The following is an 18,708-nucleotide window of genomic DNA, read 5'->3' as shown; positions in this document are numbered from 1 at the left end:
TAAGAATGTTCTAACGGGTTACTGACTTCATGGTGTTTCCTTTTTGTCTTCTCAGTTCTGTTTGGCTATGCCACCACAGTCATTCCCAGGGTGTATACCTACTATGTATCAACTGCACTGTTTGCAATATTCGGTATTAGAATGTTGCGGGAGGGACTGAAGATGAGCGCTGATGAAGGACAGGAGGAGCTGGAGGAAGTTCAGGCTGAAATCAAGAGAAAAGATGAGGAAGTATGTTAAATGGTGCCCATGTTTCCCTTTCCTCTGTATCTGGGCTATGAATGTGAAGGGCTTTTTATTTTTGGGTAGATGTTTGAGTGTTTTGTCTATTTTTACATGTTACCTTTTTTATTCCTGTATTATAGAATTTTTACTTTTGGGAGATGGTGCAGCATAAAATGTTCCCTCAGCACAGTACAAATATTGTATAATTCTGTATGCATTGTGGTCCTGTCTTACACTACCATACACTGACTGTGTAATGGTTAACATTACTGCCTCTCAGCACTGAGGTCATGGGTTCGATTCCCACCTTGGACTGTGCATAGTTTGTATATTCTCCCCGTGCTTGCGTGGGTTTACTCTGGTTACCTCCCACAATCCAAAAATATACTGGTAGGCTAATTGGCTCCCAACAAAAAATTAACCCTAGAATGTCTGTGTGCCTGTACATGTGGTAGGGAATATAGATTGTAAGCTCCACTGGGGCAGGGACTGATGTGTTCAAATATTCTCTGTAAAGCGCTGTGGAATATGTGTGCGCTATATAAGAAACTGATAATAATACAGTACAGATCTTTATGTAAGAATAATGTTCTGTGTATTGGGAAGTGTGATCTTAAGGAAGGCCATCCAGACAATACAAACCTGTCCCAAGCTTTTCACCTTTGTCTAATAGCAGTCACCCATATCTGTTACAATACATAAGATGGCTGAAGTGAACAATGTTCTGCTTTCTCTTTCCAGCTTCAGAGAACAAAACTCCTGAATGGATCTGGGGATGTGGAAACTGGAGGGGGAGCCACCATGCCCAAGAAAAGATGGATGCAGTTCATCTCTCCAATATTTGTCCAAGCATTCACATTGACGTTCTTGGCAGAGTGGGGGGATCGCTCACAACTCACAACAATTGTGTTGGCAGCCAGAGAGGTTAATATCATGTTTGCTCTCTGACAAACTTGCAATTCATTTGCATTTATGTCTTGAAGTATCCATTTTAGGCTGGGTATAAAACTTGTATATGGTAGTGTTTGAATAGGGGTCTAATCTAGCAAATACTGACCTGCTCAAAAGACCACTATAATATTTAAGTGTGAACGCATGTAATGTTCCATTTTAGGTACCCAAAATATTCCTTTTGATAGGACACATCCTGAACCAAGGTTGCCAGTTCTGACTTGCATTTTTACATCTTGTCCTGTACTTATGGTTTAGTGCAGTGGTTCCCAAACTGTGCGCCATGGCACCCTGGGGTGCCTCTGAGTACTTGCAGGGGTGCCCTGGGTTGGTGGTCCATGACCAATTCAAAATATTTATGGTCAATATAATAAACAAAACCAGTGCTTGTGGCTTCCAATCATAACATATGTGGACAAACAAATGTGGATCCTGTCCCTCACCACATAACGGACCATAAGGATGACCTATTAACACAATTTACTTCATTTAATAATTTTTTCTTAAGTACTCGATCAAAAACTTTTTTGACCTAGGGGTGCCACGAAAAAATGTGATGCTCTAGTGTGCCATGATTCGAAAAAGTTTGAGGGGCAGCTGTTGTAGCATGTGATAGCGTTCAGACTAGTGGAAATGTAATGAACATGTTATAAGACAGCAATTGATAGTGATATGGTTCCCCCCCCCCCCTCGATACAGGATCCTTTTGGTGTTGCCGTTGGTGGAACCATTGGCCATTGTCTATGTACCGGGTTAGCAGTTATTGGAGGAAGAATGATTGCACAGAAAATTTCAGTTCGAACTGGTAAGTAATTGATTTTTTTCTAATTATTTGAACTTGTCATTTTGGTAGAAAGTGCAAGCTTAATATAGAAAGCTCATTTTCCAGGAAGCAGTTGGGGGATTTGAGAAGGCAATAAGATTCATGGGAGTAGGAAACTGTAGGGCAAATGTAGTTCGCTTGGTGAAGGGATAATTGGCTCCTAACTGTCAAGTTACTGGCTGGGTTTGAAAAATGACACTCAGGAGCTGATTGGCTGGTGCGTTATCACCGGTCACATTATCTCTTCACCAGGCTCGATACATCTGCCCCTGTGTGTCCTGTGAGTAGAGGGACCTACCTGGCTAAAGTGGTTGTCATAGGCTTGGATGTGATTGTCACATGTTCAGCTCACATCCAATACAGATGAATCCTTGTCAGACCTTGTGGTGTGGATAGAAAGGTCTAGATTGTCTTTGACAAAAAGTGAACTCATGAAGAGGTTGGCATTTAAAAAAATAAATAAAAAAAAAATGTGCCCGTGTCAACATGGTCCCCCAATTATTGTAGTGCATAACTCTCAGCTTGCCAGGCTTCTGGAATGTTGCTGTGCTTGGTACCCTTTACCGTTGCCAATTGGAATGTTCCCAAGTGGATGTTCGAAATATGAAAGTGTCATTGTCCCCCCAAAAATAAACGTATCACCTGGATACCAGTATAGCTTGCGGCTTTCCAAACTACTGGCTTTGAGAGAAATGTTGTGGCAGCTGGGGCTTTTCAGTCTTGTACAGTAAACAGAGTAGAGTAATATGTACTAGGCATGGGGTAATGCATTATATCTGTATGTTAAAGCTGCTTTTTACTGTTTGGGTTGCATTGACACTAGTTTTACCAAAATAATCATTGCCTAGATCTGTTGTATAGTCATGCTAACAACTTGTCCTTATGTTTTGTTTTCCAGTGACTATTATTGGTGGAATCGTGTTCATAGCCTTTGCGTTCTCTGCGTTATTTATAAGTCCAGACTCAGGTTTTTAAGTGTTTTTTTTTTTTTTTCTTCAAGACATCATTGTGGAAAGAGACTCCTTTTTGTACTGTAGTTCTGTATATAATATACAATTGTAGGTATGAGGAGATGTCCACTGTACGGAATCATTCTATCCAATTGACTTGGTTCTTGCTAAGGTATCTTTTTTTTAAGGGTTTGTTTTCTTGTGAACAGCTTTACTGATATAAGGCTATCTCCACCTTACTGTTCTTCTGGAAGCTGCATTATGTAAAAGCATATTAAAGGGTCCTCATTACTATTGTGCTGGGAATGTGCACAATACTCCCTATACAAGTTGTCAATATTTGACATTAGGCTGGGTCATGCTGGGTGACTGTAGGAGCTGACATGTTCCTGAGTGTAAAATACTTTCACCTCAGCTTAGGAAAAAATATATATGTACAGTATATATACACATGTAGTGAGTCTTGTGTGTAGCCAGTGTCTCTATGTTTTCTACACCACAGCAGAGTACTCCATGTTAAGTTTTGCTATCACAGAAGAGATCATGGCTTAATTTAAACTAGTTTATTTGTATTCCCCCCCCTCCCCCCCCCAAAAAAACGGGCAAAAAGCGGTGCAATTATACTTCCAAACTGTACTGCAAGATAAATATCCATTATATTTGATAACTCTCTGGCCATGAGGAGTCTTGCAGCTGTTATATAATAAGTTCACACTAGATGGCTACTGGCCCTTCTGAGGTGGATTGTTATCTGCTTTCATTGAAATAACGCAGAGGTAATGTAATGAATATGTACTTTTGCCATACAAATGAAGATTAATATTCCCTATGAAATGCATAAAATGTGTCTAGGACTTAAAGTTATTTATAACGAACAATATTTTAAACCATGTTTTACTGATCTTGGGCGGGATGTACAAAGCAACTGCAGTATATCGCAATTCTACTAATCACATATGTACTAACATATGAGATTAGTATTGCAAAGGGCAGCTCTTGCGAAACAGCTGGCGGGGAGTGAGCAGGTCTCCATGGCTCTCCGTCTCCTCCTCCCTGGACCCTGGAAGAGGTGCAAGAGAGGAGATGGTTACTGGTCCGGGCAGCACAGCAGGAGTCTGAATGAACACAGGTGAGGGGGATGCTGGTGTAACCCCCACAGCAAAGCCTCAGCAGTGGGACTTTAATGCATATGAAAATGCAGTAAAACCCCCAATTTACTGTGCATTTACCGCATTTTCAGTTTAGTACATCCAGGCCCTTGTGTTTAAATGAATGGGAATTTGCCTAAGTATTACCCCTTTTGTTTTATTTGAATAAAGTGATAGCCAGTGACTTAATTCACTATTGTAATGCATGTACACTGCCCACGGTATGTAGATACATGATTCTCTGGATTATGGATTCAGAGTTATGCTTAATCCAGAAGCCCTAGTATGTTCCATTGGTGTTGGTTGTAGTGGGCTACATTTACATGTGTTCAAAACTTTTTTCACGACTACACTTACAAATCCCCAACTATGGGGCTTCTGCTGGAAGTGCCCATACACTGATCAATTAGGCTGTCTTGGAGGTATCAATGGGTGAGTATTTCCCATGCAGTTGTAACTCTGGATATAGAACCTCTTACTATTCTCAAATCTCTTAAGTGAGTTTTAGAAATGTGCAGGAACTAGATTATATGAATTGTTCTGAAGTGTAAACATTGAACTCTTTTTATATTATAAGCTAAAGTAAAGGATATTTTTTTTTCTTGTTAAAAAATAAATTGTGAAAGTCTACACATAGGATTGTAGGTGCCAACTTTTTTTGTTCCACCAAAATACACATTAGAATGTTTAGTCTTGTTTCCAACAGTGCACGAGTGTAAGGGGGAAGAAATGTCCTAACTGTCTTAGTGTATGACCTTAACTGGTGAAGGGGTAGGTCTTGTAAACTAAATCTGCTTTAACGGTAGTCTGGAAGCATAGCGTAATGGTACCATCAATAAGCAAAGAAGTCATTTACGGCCTACTTAGCACTATCTTCATGCTAAAAGCTGCCTGTCTTCCCAAACTGCTCCATGGATGACTATCTAAATATGAAGCGTAGCACTCCAACCCTGAGGGGATTTTTTTTTTTTGTGAAATTAAATGTTCCTTTTGTGAGCCATCAGACCGGAACCTCTTTTCCTTTTACTGGTATATGATGCTGGTTTATTTGTGGCAGTGTAATCACAACATCCTTTTTACAGTACACGGACAAAGACTAAGCTCTCCACCGACCGAGCTATGGCATAAATGAAATGTGGATTAATAAGAATGTCTGCCAGCTGTAAATTATTAAAATATTTTCTGATACTTCTCTCAAGTTTTACAAGTGTCCTGTTCTTTTGAGTGTAACCTCTTCCTACTGCTGGTTTTATTCCGCTCATGATTGGTAAATGTTCTCCCATCCTGATCATCCGAATGAAGTGATGTTGACCTGTCTGGGTTCAGTCTTACTACACCTATACTCCTTACAGCATATGCCGCAAGACTATGTTATGCATTAAGGAATTGGTATGAAGCGCTGAATGGTGCACCCTTTCCACTGACATGAAAAGCCTTTTTCTCTACCGTCCAATGTCCGTCCAAGGCTTAGTGAATAAACCCAGTGGAGCATATTTGGCCCTACACACAGCGATATTCAGCCACTTTCTGAGCGATTTTACGTAATCGCTCAGAAAGTGGCTGACTATTGCTGTATGTGTAGCCCACGCAGCGATGCGTGGGACCGCGATACATAACCCTGCTTATTTTTGTCGCTCAGAAGGCCCACACATCTTCACATGTGTGGTGACCTTCTGAGCCATCGGCTGCCGGAAGCCGCCCATGACGCCGCCTAAAGCCATCCCTGGAGATGCTGGAACTGCCTCCTACCAAAGTGCCGTCTGACCCCAGTAGTGCACCACCTTGGCGCCCCAGGGGCTGAGTGACTTCTGGTGCACAGAGTGAGCCGGAAGAACGCTCCCCAGGTATTGCACAGCTGGTCCCAGGACATGGGTTGAGAGGAGCTGCAATGTGCTCTACTCACCGCCTGCTGTGGACCCCGATCCGCTCCAAGAGCCCAGGTGAGGAGGAGGAGGAGGGGGGTGGCTGGGATGATCTCACTTTTCTCCTCCTGAGATGCCCAGCACCCTTCTCCCCTGAGATGAGGTGGTTGGGATAAACCGATAAAGCTGCTGCTTTTTTAAAATTTCACTCTGCAGATCAATATCTTAAAGTTGCCGGTCGATTGTATCCTCATTGCTGCAAATGTACTCTGCGCCTTTTCATTACTGACAGGCATTTGTGCTCCGGGCAGAGCATCTGCAAATCTGTACAGTGAGTGGATTCAGCAGGGCTGAAAGTTATGGTGTCAGTGCAAAGTGTGCCCCTGCTTTTAGGGAAGCTAGATCTTCTATAATTATTTACAGGTTCTAATATAGCGCAGCATATTCCGTTGCACTTTACAATTGGAAACAACCGTGATTAAACAATCTTCTATAGGGATAATAGAAGGGATATGTAAGGATAGAATTCCATAGCATGGCAGTCTTGATGGGATGCAATTAGATAGGAATGCTACTGGAGCTTGTGTGGGTGTTCCTGAATATGATAAGCTTGTCTGAAGAGGTGAGTTTTCAGGGAACGCTTGAAATTTTGGAGGCTAGAGGAGAGTCTTAATGTGCGTGGAAGGGTATTCCATAAGGTGGGTGCTGCTCGACAAAAATCCTGCAAGTGTAAGTGGGAACGAGTAATGAGTGTGGATGAGAGACGCAGATCTTGTGCAGAGCGGAGAGGTTGGGTGGGGATATATTTTGAGATAAACAAAGAGATATATCTCTGTGTAGTCAGTGATGGTTTTGTATGTAAGTAGAAGTATTTTATATTGAACGCGGTAATATACAGGTAACCAATGGAGGGACTAGCAGAGCGGATCAGCAGACTGAATGTCAAGCCAGGAAAATCAGCCTCACAGCTGCATTCAAAATGGATTGTAGTGGTGAGTGTCTTTTCTTGGGAAGACCGGTAAGGAGGCCATTGCCATAATCAATACTTGATATGAGTGCACGGATTAGAGTTTTTGCAAGGCACGGACGAATTTTGATAAATTTTTTTTAGATGCATGTAACACGATTTAGACAGATTGAAATTGAGGAATGAAGGACAGTTCAGAGTTGAGGATGACCCCTAGGCAGCGATCTTGTGGAGTAGGATTAATTCTGTTTTGGAAATGTTGAGTTTGAGGTGGTGAGATGACCTCAAAGTTGAAATGGAAGAACTACATTGAGACACAGAGCAATACTGATGGTGACAATTCCGAGGAGGACAGATTTGAGTATCATCAGTGTACATGTGATACTAAGATCCAAAAGATTTTCACAAGTGAGGAGGTATAGATTGAGAAAAGCAGAGACAACCTTGTGGTACTCCGGACAGAGGTAGCGAGGAGGTAGAATCAGAGAAGCGAACACTGAAAGAGCGATTAGGTAGGAAGAGAACCAAGAAAGGGCTGTGTTCTGAAGACCTAGGGATTGTAGTGTTTGTATGAGAAGAGAGTGGTCGACCGTGTCAAAGGCAGCTGAGAGATCTAGAAGAATAAGAAGTGAGAAATGTCCTTTAGATTTAGCAGTGGCCAGATCATTGACTAGTCAGTGCTGTCTCAGTGGAGTGTTGAGAGCGAAAGCCTGACTAAAGTGGGTCCAATAGGTTGTAGGAGTTAAAGTGTGTGAGGCGAGTGTAGGGAAGTCTCTCAAGTAGCTTGGAAAGGCATGGGAGCTCAGATAGGATAGTTAGAGAGACAGTTTGGATCAGAATTGTTTTTTTTTTTTAGACTGGGAGTAATAAGTGCATGCTTGAACAGAGAAGGAAAAGATACCAGTAGAGAAAGGTTACAGATTTTAGTTAAGCTTGGGATAAGTACAGGAGACAGTGCTTTAGTGACTTGTAAGGGTATAGGATCAAGAAGAGAGTTAGTGGAGTAGATAGTAAGATGAGATGAGTGGATACTACATCCTCACTTGTGGGGTCAAATGAGGAGAAAGTGGCAAATGGCTCAGGAAAGAAAGTCACTGGCTGAGGAAGAGCATGCCATTTCATCTTGGCTTTTAGCAATCTTTTCCTTGAAGAAGGAAGCAAGCTCTTGCGCACTGATATTGGCAGGTGGGGAGGGTGAAGGAGGGTAAAGAAGTGATTGAAATCTATTAAAAAGTCGCTTGGGGTTAGTGGCATGAGATGAGAGATTGAAAATAAGTTTGTTTAGCAGTGTCCAGAGTATTACGATAGGAGTGGTAGGTAGTCTTAAATGTGACAGTCACTTGGATTTTGAGATTTATGCCACTGACATTCAAATCTACGTAATAGTTTTTGAAGGTGTCTTGATAATTTAGAGTGTCATGGTTGGCATCTAAGCCTACATGGATTGTAAGGAGTAGCTTCATCAAGGGCAGTTTGTAGAGTCTGGTTCAAGTGGTATATAGCTGTCTCAGGACAGGCAAGTGTAGAAATGGGTGAGAGCAGCTGTTGCAACGGTGGAAAGTTGTTGAAAGTCAATATTTCTGTGGGTTAGAGGAGGCTTCCAGGATTTAGGTAGTATAGTTTGGAGAAATGAAGGCGGTTGAGAAGGTGAAAAGGTTGTGACACGAGAGTGGGAATGGGGCGTTAGTGAATTCAGAAACAGAGCTTAGCCTAGTGAATACAAGATCAAGGCAGTGTCCCTCCTTGTGAGTAGGAGTCAGACCATTGGGAGAGGCCGAGAGAGGAGTTTAGAGGCATGAAGAGAAAGTGGGCTGTCAATAGCGATATTGAAATCACCCATGATGATGGTGGAGATATAAGAAGTGTGGGAGCCAGGCAGAGAAATCTTCCAGAAATTGATGTTTGGGAAGCCCAGGTGGGCAATAGTTGCGACACAATGCAATATAATGATTATTATGGTGGTTAAATGTTTTGCTACCAAAAATCATCTCCCTCTAGCACTGATTGCAGCTAATGGAGGTGGTGTAGGAGCTGTTTCCTCAAAACCAGGGTTCAGGATGCTAACTGCTCATACTGACCCCTGGCAATACCGGCTCTTCCTGAACATATACTTGGCTCTGGCAGGCGGTCATTGTGCACTATGGACACTATTGCACCAATGTTTATATGTCACACTGACAGTGTCGTGTTATATGACACTCCCCCAGGCTTTATTCCAAACCATTATTTAAATTGAGAAATTTGAAATCTCTCATGCTGAATCTCTGGCACGCCTCTCCATGTGTAGGAACCTTATGACTATTAGAAGCAAATGCAAGAAGGCAGATGAGTAGTATATAACAACTTACAATTACAAGGCAACTGTACTCTTGAAAGATGCAAATGGAACAGTAGTTCTATTCATTAGCATGTAAGGCGCTGTGGTGTACAGTTGGGACAATCATACACGAAACAGGGCATACAGTGTTGTCCAAATCAATACAGATGTGTCTATATATACTATGTGGAAGAAAGTCATTGGACAACCTGGTTTAACTCTGAAATAAGGGAATCTTTCCTGACAAAGTGAATATGGACTCTTGCTACATGTATAAATATGGAAGCAAGCATTAAAGCAGATCATTTGCTGATAAAATGGCGGACAGGAAATGCACTCAGTTATCATGGTCGAGCTGCGGCTCACAAACCTCCGATCACAAAAACAAAACACGACAGAGACTTTGTTGGTGTAAGGAGCGGAAAAACTGGACAGTGGAGCAATGGAAACAAGTTCAATGTAGCAATGAATCACGCTTTACATTGTTTCGATCAGATGGGAGAGTGTGGGTATGGCGATTGCCTGGAGAACGCCTGTTACTAGGGATGCCAATCCCGGGGCATTTTTTCAATCCCGGGATTGAAAAATGCTCAATCCCGGGATCCCGGGATTGGCATCCCCACCAAAAAAAATCATTTTTAGCATAGGACCCACCCCGGCCGCCCCGCACATCTACTTATTTTAGGGTGCGGGCGGGCGGCCGGGAGTGGGTTTGGAGGTGCACGGTGCCTCCCGGCAAGTGCACCTCCATAGAAGACAGCAGGCGGGCGGAGGCCGGCAGGCGGGCGGCGGAGAAGAGGTGGGCAGGCGGAGGCGGGCGGAGTCAGGCCGGCGGAGGCGGGCGGAGTCAGGCCGGCGTGCTGGCGGCGGAGAAGAGGCGGGTAGGCGGTCACTGGTGACGTGTGGCCTGCGCAGCTTGACCTCTACTGTCACGCTACGCAGGCCGCACGCCGGGTCAGGTTACGGGAACAGCCGGGCAGCGTCTGAGCGAGTGCTCAGACGCTGCCCGGCATTAGACTGCGCATGCGCAGTCTAATCCCGAAATCCCGGGATTGGATTCTCCAATCCCGGGATTGAAATCCCGGACTTTTTTTAGGCCAAATCCCGGGATCCCGCCGATCCCGGGATTGGCCACACTACCTGTTAACGAATGTGTAGTGCCAACAGTAAAATTTGGAGGTGGAGGCATCATGTTCTGGGGTTGTTTCTGCTGGCATGGCGTGGGTCCACTTGTACAGGTGCATGGGAACATGAAATTGGCAACCTAGAAATAATGGATATTCTGGATAACTCCATGTTACCTACGTTGTGGTGTTTCTATGGGAATGATGATTCTGTGTTCCAGGACGACAATGCGACGTGTCATGTTTCGAGGGCTGCAATGGAGTGGTATGACTAAAATCGCGTCACCCGACTAGCATGGCCTGTGCAAAGCCCTGATTTGAACACCATAGAACATCTGTGGGATGAACTTGAGTGCAGGTTGCGATCGCCTCAACCTTCTACACTACCACAGTTGGTGACTGTACTGCAGGAGGAATGGCACAATACCCCACTATGTGTGCTACTCGAACTTGTGGAAAGTTTACCACGACGAGTAGCTGCTGTTATTTCTGCAAAAGGTGGACCTACCCAATACTGATTGCAAATAAACGCATGGTTTCCGTTGACATGTGGTGTCCAATGACTTTCTTCCATATAGTGTATGGGAGACTTCTCAGTAGAGCAGGCATAGCCAAACTGTGGCCCTCCAGTTGCTGTGAAAATACACATCGCAGCATGCCTTGCATTTGTTTTAGCATTCCCTAATAGCAAAACTGGGGCAAGGCATGATGGGACTTGTAGTTTCACAACAACTGGAGGGCAATAGTTTGGCCATGCCTTTAGTAGAGCATTTAAAGAGACACTTAAAATTGTCTCTTTAAATTTATGAAGATGGGATGTTGCCTATAGCAATCATTGTCTATTTTTCTAGAAGTTGCTAAATAAGTAGAATCTGATTTGTTGCTATGGGCAACAATTTCAATACAACTCCCATCTTAGTCTTTCCATTTTTGCTAAACCAGCAGACGATAAATTTGAACATACTGTATTCTACATCATCATTCGCTATGAGAGCAGAACTTCTAATTGTCATCTATTGCTACTTTAAGGCAGTGTGATCACTACTGGATGCAGTACTGTACAGTCACAGCTGCACTGTCATATTTATGAAATACATCAAGTTACTGCTTCCTATAGTCTGAAAGGACACCGTATTAAACAAGTTGTGTTTGTTACAAAATTAAAACATTTAATTTTCTAGGACGAAAAAGTCAACATACATCTATAAAAGTCAAATGAAATGAAAAAAAAAAAAGGTGGACAGCGGTGCATGGCAATAGGTGGGCTCCCAAATCACTTCTTTGATACTTCCTCTCGATCACATGTGCAAATCATCATGCTGAACTGTAACAATAAAAGTCCTATGCAGAGACTACATACTACTGATACAATTTGTTGTATACGTACTCCAGGTCATTCTACTTCAAACATCAGTGTTTTCAGTACTCACACATCATAAAAATTCAATTCACATGCCAAGCATTGCACATATCTTACTAGAATAGTGACTGCACATCAGACCATGTTCCATAAAAGTGTAATAGACCGAGACCGGTCTCACATGAGCAGAAGAAAAGTAGCATACTGTACTGTAGATACACTTACAAAAGGGATAAGATGAAGAGGAAAAAACAAAACACAGAATCGAGCCTCCCTCAGAATCAATTCCCATCTTTGGTCAAAATAAGCTTTCGTCTGACCCAGAGCAAGGAAGTCTAAGGAAAATAAACTCATTATATATTTATTTATTGAGGGGCATTAAAATATACTCAAGCTGTCAGAGGACATGGACACTTATCTGCATGATTGGCAAAATAGGGAAAATGGTTCAGCAGTATTGTTGAACACATGGTCGGTGCCAGTGTGGGGATTGGCCAGGACACTGGTCAGCCTTAGTGTTCCCGCTAGGCTGTTTTAGCGGGGCGCTGCGCCCTGCCCGATTTTTAAAGGGCAAAATGCGCCCTGCCCGTCTCGCAGCGCCCCGCTAAAACAGCCTCACGGGGAAGCCCAGAGTTGACGGCGATGCCTGGCGCTTCCCCGGCAGCACAGTGTATTCGTAGGGGCCGGGCCCGCCCCCTTTGAGGACTGTGGCGGCCGGGCCCGCCCCCTTTGATGACAATGGCGGTCCAAGCACGCCTCTTTCATTACGGCGGCGGCCCGGGCACGCCCCCTTCATGACGTCAGTGGCCCGGGCACGCCCCCAGCTGTGACGTCGGTGTGCCCGGTCCGCCCCCCAGCGCCCTGCCCGGTGTCACTCCTAGAGTGAACACTAAGCCTTAAGTATCAATATTAGAATTTCTTATGACAACTCATACTGGCAGGCACAAAAGCTTATCCAAAGACGTACATTTAAGTGGTTCATAAAAAGTACACATCTTTACACTAACCATTGTAGAAACATTACAGCTCAGTAAGCTTTTAGTGGCAGATTTAATTATGTGCACCAGGGATAGTGCTACTACAAATGCTCAATGTTTTCTGTACAGTAATTCCTGGAATTGTACACAGGAACCTGTACTATTGGGTCCCTATATGCCCAGCATTTACATACTCTAGTTAGGACAGCGTATGTCTGTCTTCAGAACAATGAGTCATTTCATCATTTTCAAAAGCATTCATTACTGACTGACATTTAAAAAGATCCACAGGTGGAGATAATTATTTCACTTGTGATTCTGTGAGGAAACCTGCAAAACATGCGCTGTGTGGGGGAGTCCTGAGGACAGAGTTTGAGAAACTGTGCTCTAGGGGAGTCGTTTGGTGTCCTTGACGTGACTTCCTAATAGTTTGGGGCAGTGGTTCCCAAACTGTGCGCCGTGGCACCCTGGGGTGTCGCAGAGCCCTTGCGGTGGTGCCCTGGGTTGGTGGTCCAGGACCAATTCAAAGTATTTATGGTCAATGTAATAGGCAAAGCCAGTGCTGATGGCTTCAGATCATAAACTATGTGGACAAATGGAAGTGAATCCTGTCACTCACCACCTAGCTGAACCTAAGGATGTCATATAAAAATAATTTATTACATTTTTAGTTTATTATATAAGTACTCAATAAGAAACTTTTGGCCTAGGGGTGCCACAAAAAAATATGTGATACTCTAGGGCGCCATGATTCGAAACAGTTTGGGGACCACTGGTTTGGAGGAAATTTACTAAAATGGGAGTTTTTTTCAGATGGGATGTTGATATGAACAACTAATCAAATACTATCTGTTAAATATATAGGCCAGTATTCAATGAGAAAAATTTGCCTTGTTTTATGGCGAGTTTGTGCTGTTATCGCGTTGGAAGGGAGCATTTTGCTCTCCAAAAGTGAACCACCCTATTCAATGTGATATTTTCGCCGTCTTTTTAAGTGATTTTCACCGTGTCTCTCCGTGTAGCAATTCTCCATCTTTTCATGGAGAACTGGAATGTGAACTTTTAAACTAAAAGGTTTTTTTTTTTAAATTTTGGTGTAAAAAAATCAGGATTTTTTTTCTGTTAAGGGGCATGTTATTTTTATTCATGTGCTTATAGCACATGAATATATATTTAATTTAAAAAAAAAATTTTTTTTTTTTTTTTTTTTTTACACAGAGCAGCCAGCAGGGGGCCGGAGCGCTCGAGCCGCTCATTAGATATTCACTGCATCCGATCATTACATATGCACGATCGGGTGCAGTGAATACTGGGTCCCCCGCTGGCTATAGGGTATGGGCAGCTTGTGCTGCCTGGGTCCCGGGGAGCCCACCTCCCCTCCACATATGTTCTGGGGCAGCCAGGGAGACTTTAATCTCCCTGGCTGCCACCGGCTCCCTGCCAGCTCCCTGCCGCGGACGCTCATCCGCTGCAGGGGTTAAGACTCGCCGCGAGTGGCGGCGAGTCTTAACCACATTGAATAGTGGGAGCAGGAGAGGCAGCGAGCCCTCCGGAACAGGGCGAGTGCATGGCGAGAGAAAAAATCTCTCGCCATGCACGGAGAATATTTCACGTTGAATACTGCCCATTGATTGGTTGTCCATAGCAAAATCCCATGTGAAATAAAACTTTTTATTTTAGTAAATTACCCCAATTGTCTACTATTTGAGGACATTTCGATCTCATCACATTTTTGTTTTTAACAAAAAAGTATTGTAAAAAAGTTTGTGGCAGTTTGCAATATCTCTATTGCCTAACAGCAACTTGTCCCTAAGCCATAGCAGAGGAAGCCACGCAGTGAGCTTAAATAATATCCCCTGGGGCACAGCACCTCATTACTACAAAGCTGGGCTTTAGGAGGCAAGGCGGTAACTCTGTAGTGCAGGGTGCCTGCAGCCAGTATCACTACACATGGTACAGCCATCCCAGTGCGTGGTGGCTCTGCACTTACGTGGTGGGGCTCACACAATGTTCTTGTGGTAATAGCAAAGGAATGATGAGGGTGCTTATATTCACTCAAAATCATTTGTTATTTTTACAATGTTTAATTCTTCAGCCAAACGCTGTAGTTGATAGCATCTGAAGTATAAGCTAGCCTTGGATCATTAAATAATCCTACACTAAACTATGTTACTTTGGTGGCAGCCATTGTCCCAGGACACCCGCTATTAGGTGTATTGAGCATGACCCCTTGTGGTCACATATAGCAGACCACATATAGAGGCCTTTAGACCAAGAGCTAACTCCTTTAATTTAAATTCAACTGCATGTGATAATCAATCACTCCCATAGGTGTCATACAGTATATTAGGGCTACAGCGAAACGGTAGTCACAAGATTTTAACTTCCTTCCGATGTCGACACATGAGCCCCAGTTTAGTGTAGTGTTCAGTCCAGACAAACTAGTGGTGCCATGTCATTCCTACCATTCAGGCACCCAATCCCATTGGTGAATGGCAGAGGTTCTGGTTAGAAGTGAAGACACTACTAAATACAGCATTAGGACAGGACCTCAAAAGATTAAAAAAAACAAAAAACACTAGAACTCGAGTGAAAGCCATAAAGGTATAGAGATTATATTATACTTATGCACAGCTTTATTCACACTGGTCACTAACCACAATTAACTAAGTGTATGACTTTGCATTGTCTGCTTTCTCATAGTTATTGTGGCGTGACTGGATTACTATGCTCTTCGGAACATGACCAATATCAGCCTCCGCACAAGCACTACCAGCTATGATAGCGCAAAATAGCGGAATGCCAGCAATTACAACAAAAAGACAGTAGCTTTTGCACAACGTAATGTAATTCTCTGGGGATGATTCAATTTTTAAAATAAATAGTATAACACTTCAGTTTGCAGAATTATGTGACTTATTATTGCATAAAAATTATGCTTAAGGCCCATACACATCTGACTAGATCACTTAGCACACCGCCCATGTGTACAGCCCATAGAAATAGCGATGCAGTGAAAATCTACTCAGATCTCCAGTGTTCTCAGCAGAGATTACTGGTCAGCACACATACACATAGCACACATGCGATGCACCAGCTGAGGTGATCTGCGCTTTGACTACATCACTTCTGTGTCCCCATCTGTATGAGGCTTTAGCAATAAATGCTAGAATTCCCAGCACAGAGTAAGAAGAACAAGGTGTAAGGTCTAACTTGAAATATGCTATTACCCTTTAAAAAGTTAAGCTGGGTCCACACCCTCTGACAGTGAAACTCAGCGACGCAATGTAACGATACATCACATCTGAAGCACAATGGTGCTGCTTTACTGCATTTCCGGAACTGTGCTGTTAAGGCATATGCCATGTCATAATCACACTTCCTTCCCTTCTAAGGTTGTCCTGATCACTACAGCGTTATGGTTGCAGGGACTGCATAATATTTCTACCTTAATACATTACAGCATTATAAATCTATTGTACAACTCTACAACTGATATCATTACCACACAAATACACCACATAGATGCAGTCAAAACCTCAAACAACTATTATTAGAAATTACCAGTAATTGAAAATAACTTAAAAAAAGAAATATCTTTAGAATTTTTGCAATTGACTTTTACTGCCAGCTTTTGATCCATACTTGTCCCCTACTCACGAGAGACTGCAATGTTATGTCAATGCTTGTGAAAATGCAGCCCACTAATGCACCAGGAACCACTTATAAAACATTCTAATAATGGATGAGGAGTGTCAACACAAATGGCGGTGGCCAGTACCACCTCTGTGCCTCACTTGCTGTCTCTGCTTCATAGAGAATGAATATGAGGTTCTAGATTCTGGATCAGCTGTCTCCACCTTGTGTATGTAACAAGGGCACAGAGTGCCAACTGGGTCCTAAAATGCTATTTTGGAAATGTCACGGGCACCAGGAAAGTAGACAGAACAGTTACAGTTACAAAGCAGTTACAAAGCAATAATATTATTAATAAAGTTCATAGTGGATTAGAAGTACTATTTCAAACGGATTGGTGTCTACTATATTTTATTCGCAAAGCATTCATACAGCTCCCCCTAAGTCTGAAAATATTAATGTATGAGGTTTCAGATAAACTTTGCATTATTTATTTATGTATATAATATATAAATATATGTTCTTATAAAGGACAATACTGCTTCTAAGTATATATATATATATATATATATATATATATATATATATATATATAAAATTTAAGGAGTGAATATATTCTCATTAATTATGAAATTGCACCATAATAAACAATCAAATCACCATGGTAACCCTGCATCTTTTTTTTTTTTTTTTTTTAAACACAGGTTTACTATAGTATTTTTTTCTGCAAGGAGGGGCTTGTAACAAAGTCACTGTAAATTAGATTTTTAGTAAGGTCAAAGCTGACACAATAAATATGCCATCCGTTATTCAGTCTAAAATGTTATGACAGGTAGAAAATAATATGCGCTCTAAGAAAGTATAACCTGAATATTGTATATCAAGGCACTGTAGAGATTAGTGGTGATTTGGATATTAGCCCTCGTTAGTATTTAAATAGTGCAGGGCCTGGTTTGTACAGAGAAACTGCGGGGAAATATTTTTCCACTTATCTAAAAATATATAGTACATGTATAGAATGTTGTGCAAATCACTCCTAGAACGGAACATCCAATATGTATTTTCTAAAAGTTTTCTGTTTAAAATATTTTTCTTTCCAAATACACAAAAATAGCTTCTGAGAGGTAAAATTATTCCCAAAATCAGGAAAAAGTGCAAATCTTTACATATCAAAACAGAAAAACCATAGGAGGGAGAAGGGAAAGTAATATGAATACAATGATAAACCGGATGGTTGTGAAATACTCCTGTCACTCTGATATATTCATAAATTACCCCCAAAGCAAAACGTAAAAAGAAAGAACAAAAAAAAAAAAAAACAACAACAACTAAAGAATTGACACACGGCTAAACCGCACAGCACCACCCTGCCAGAGCAGGACACGTTACCACACAATATAATACACAAAAGTAAAACTATCAAAATCAATTGTAAACAAAAAAAACAAAGAACATTGGGCAGGGTGGTGGAATAAAAATCTGGTGGCATCAGAAATACATTAAAACCTATAGCCATGCATCATATAAAATTCACTTATTTTATATTATCCATATATATATGTAATTATTTACAGAATATTTTATACCAGCTGTACAACACAACATCTGAATTAAAACATCCTCAAAATAGTGTTATGCAGTTTACAAAAAATAGTGACGAGAGCAATTTTTTATCCATAGCTTGATTCTTACCCTGCAGACTATTCAGTCACCAACTACAGGCAATTTTTTTAGGTTTCCTTTGGTTCCACAGATGCCTGCAATGTCTTGGTCTTTAGAATACAAAAATGAACTGCAAAACTAAATGTGCAATAAAAAAAAAAAAGTGCCATGAAAAAACTGCTTAAGCTGGGTACACACCTGGGCGACTTGACGGCCTACCGCCTGATTCCGGTAAGTATAAAAACTTATTGATTGGCCGCTTGAGTTGATGTCCCAGCTGGGCGAGTATTTGAAATGGTCTGTGCAGCTTTGTCTTCAGTCATCACAACATGTGTAGGACCACCGGTACACAGCCAGATGTGCCGATATAGCAGCCATCGCTTGTGTAGTACAATCAGGGAACAACGTTATTCACAGAAATATCGAGGTTTGGGATATATCGGTTTGAAACATATATCACCCAGTGTGTACCCAGCTTTAGTAAATAAATTAATAGGCATTTGGACCGGTTACATAATTTACAACTTTAGGATCATAGAAATCAGTTAAGTAGGATCATAGAAATCAGTTAAGCAGAAAAATATACAAGAGAACAGATACAGAGGTTAATACCCCTGTACATATCTCAGAGAGCAGCACACAATTGGAAACACCATATAAATTAATTATTTTTTAATTTATATGGTGTTTCCAATTGTGTGGCGCT

At 41.9% G+C, this 18,708-nt stretch overlaps 1 protein-coding gene across 1 annotated transcript in view; it reads left to right on the top strand.

The window, feature by feature from the left end:
• TMEM165 (transmembrane protein 165) overlaps nt 1-5,295 on the top strand; it is a 49,785-nt gene extending 44,490 nt beyond the window's left edge. The window contains exons 3-6 of the mRNA XM_083168848.1: nt 56-231; nt 967-1,149; nt 1,876-1,981; nt 2,898-5,295. Of these exons, the coding sequence (XP_083024974.1) occupies nt 56-231; nt 967-1,149; nt 1,876-1,981; nt 2,898-2,974 (542 nt within the window). The 3' untranslated portion in view covers nt 2,975-5,295. The remainder of the gene's footprint in view (nt 1-55; nt 232-966; nt 1,150-1,875; nt 1,982-2,897) is intronic.
• Nucleotides 5,296-18,708: the final 13,413 nt, after the last annotated feature.

This window comes from Crinia signifera, chromosome 1 (genome assembly GCF_055691185.1).
Source record: "Crinia signifera chromosome 1, ASM5569118v1, whole genome shotgun sequence".
NCBI classification, from domain to species: Eukaryota; Metazoa; Chordata; class Amphibia; order Anura; family Myobatrachidae; genus Crinia; species Crinia signifera.
The sequence above is the reverse complement of the archived record's forward strand: the minus strand, read 5'-3'. Positions and strand labels throughout refer to the sequence as shown.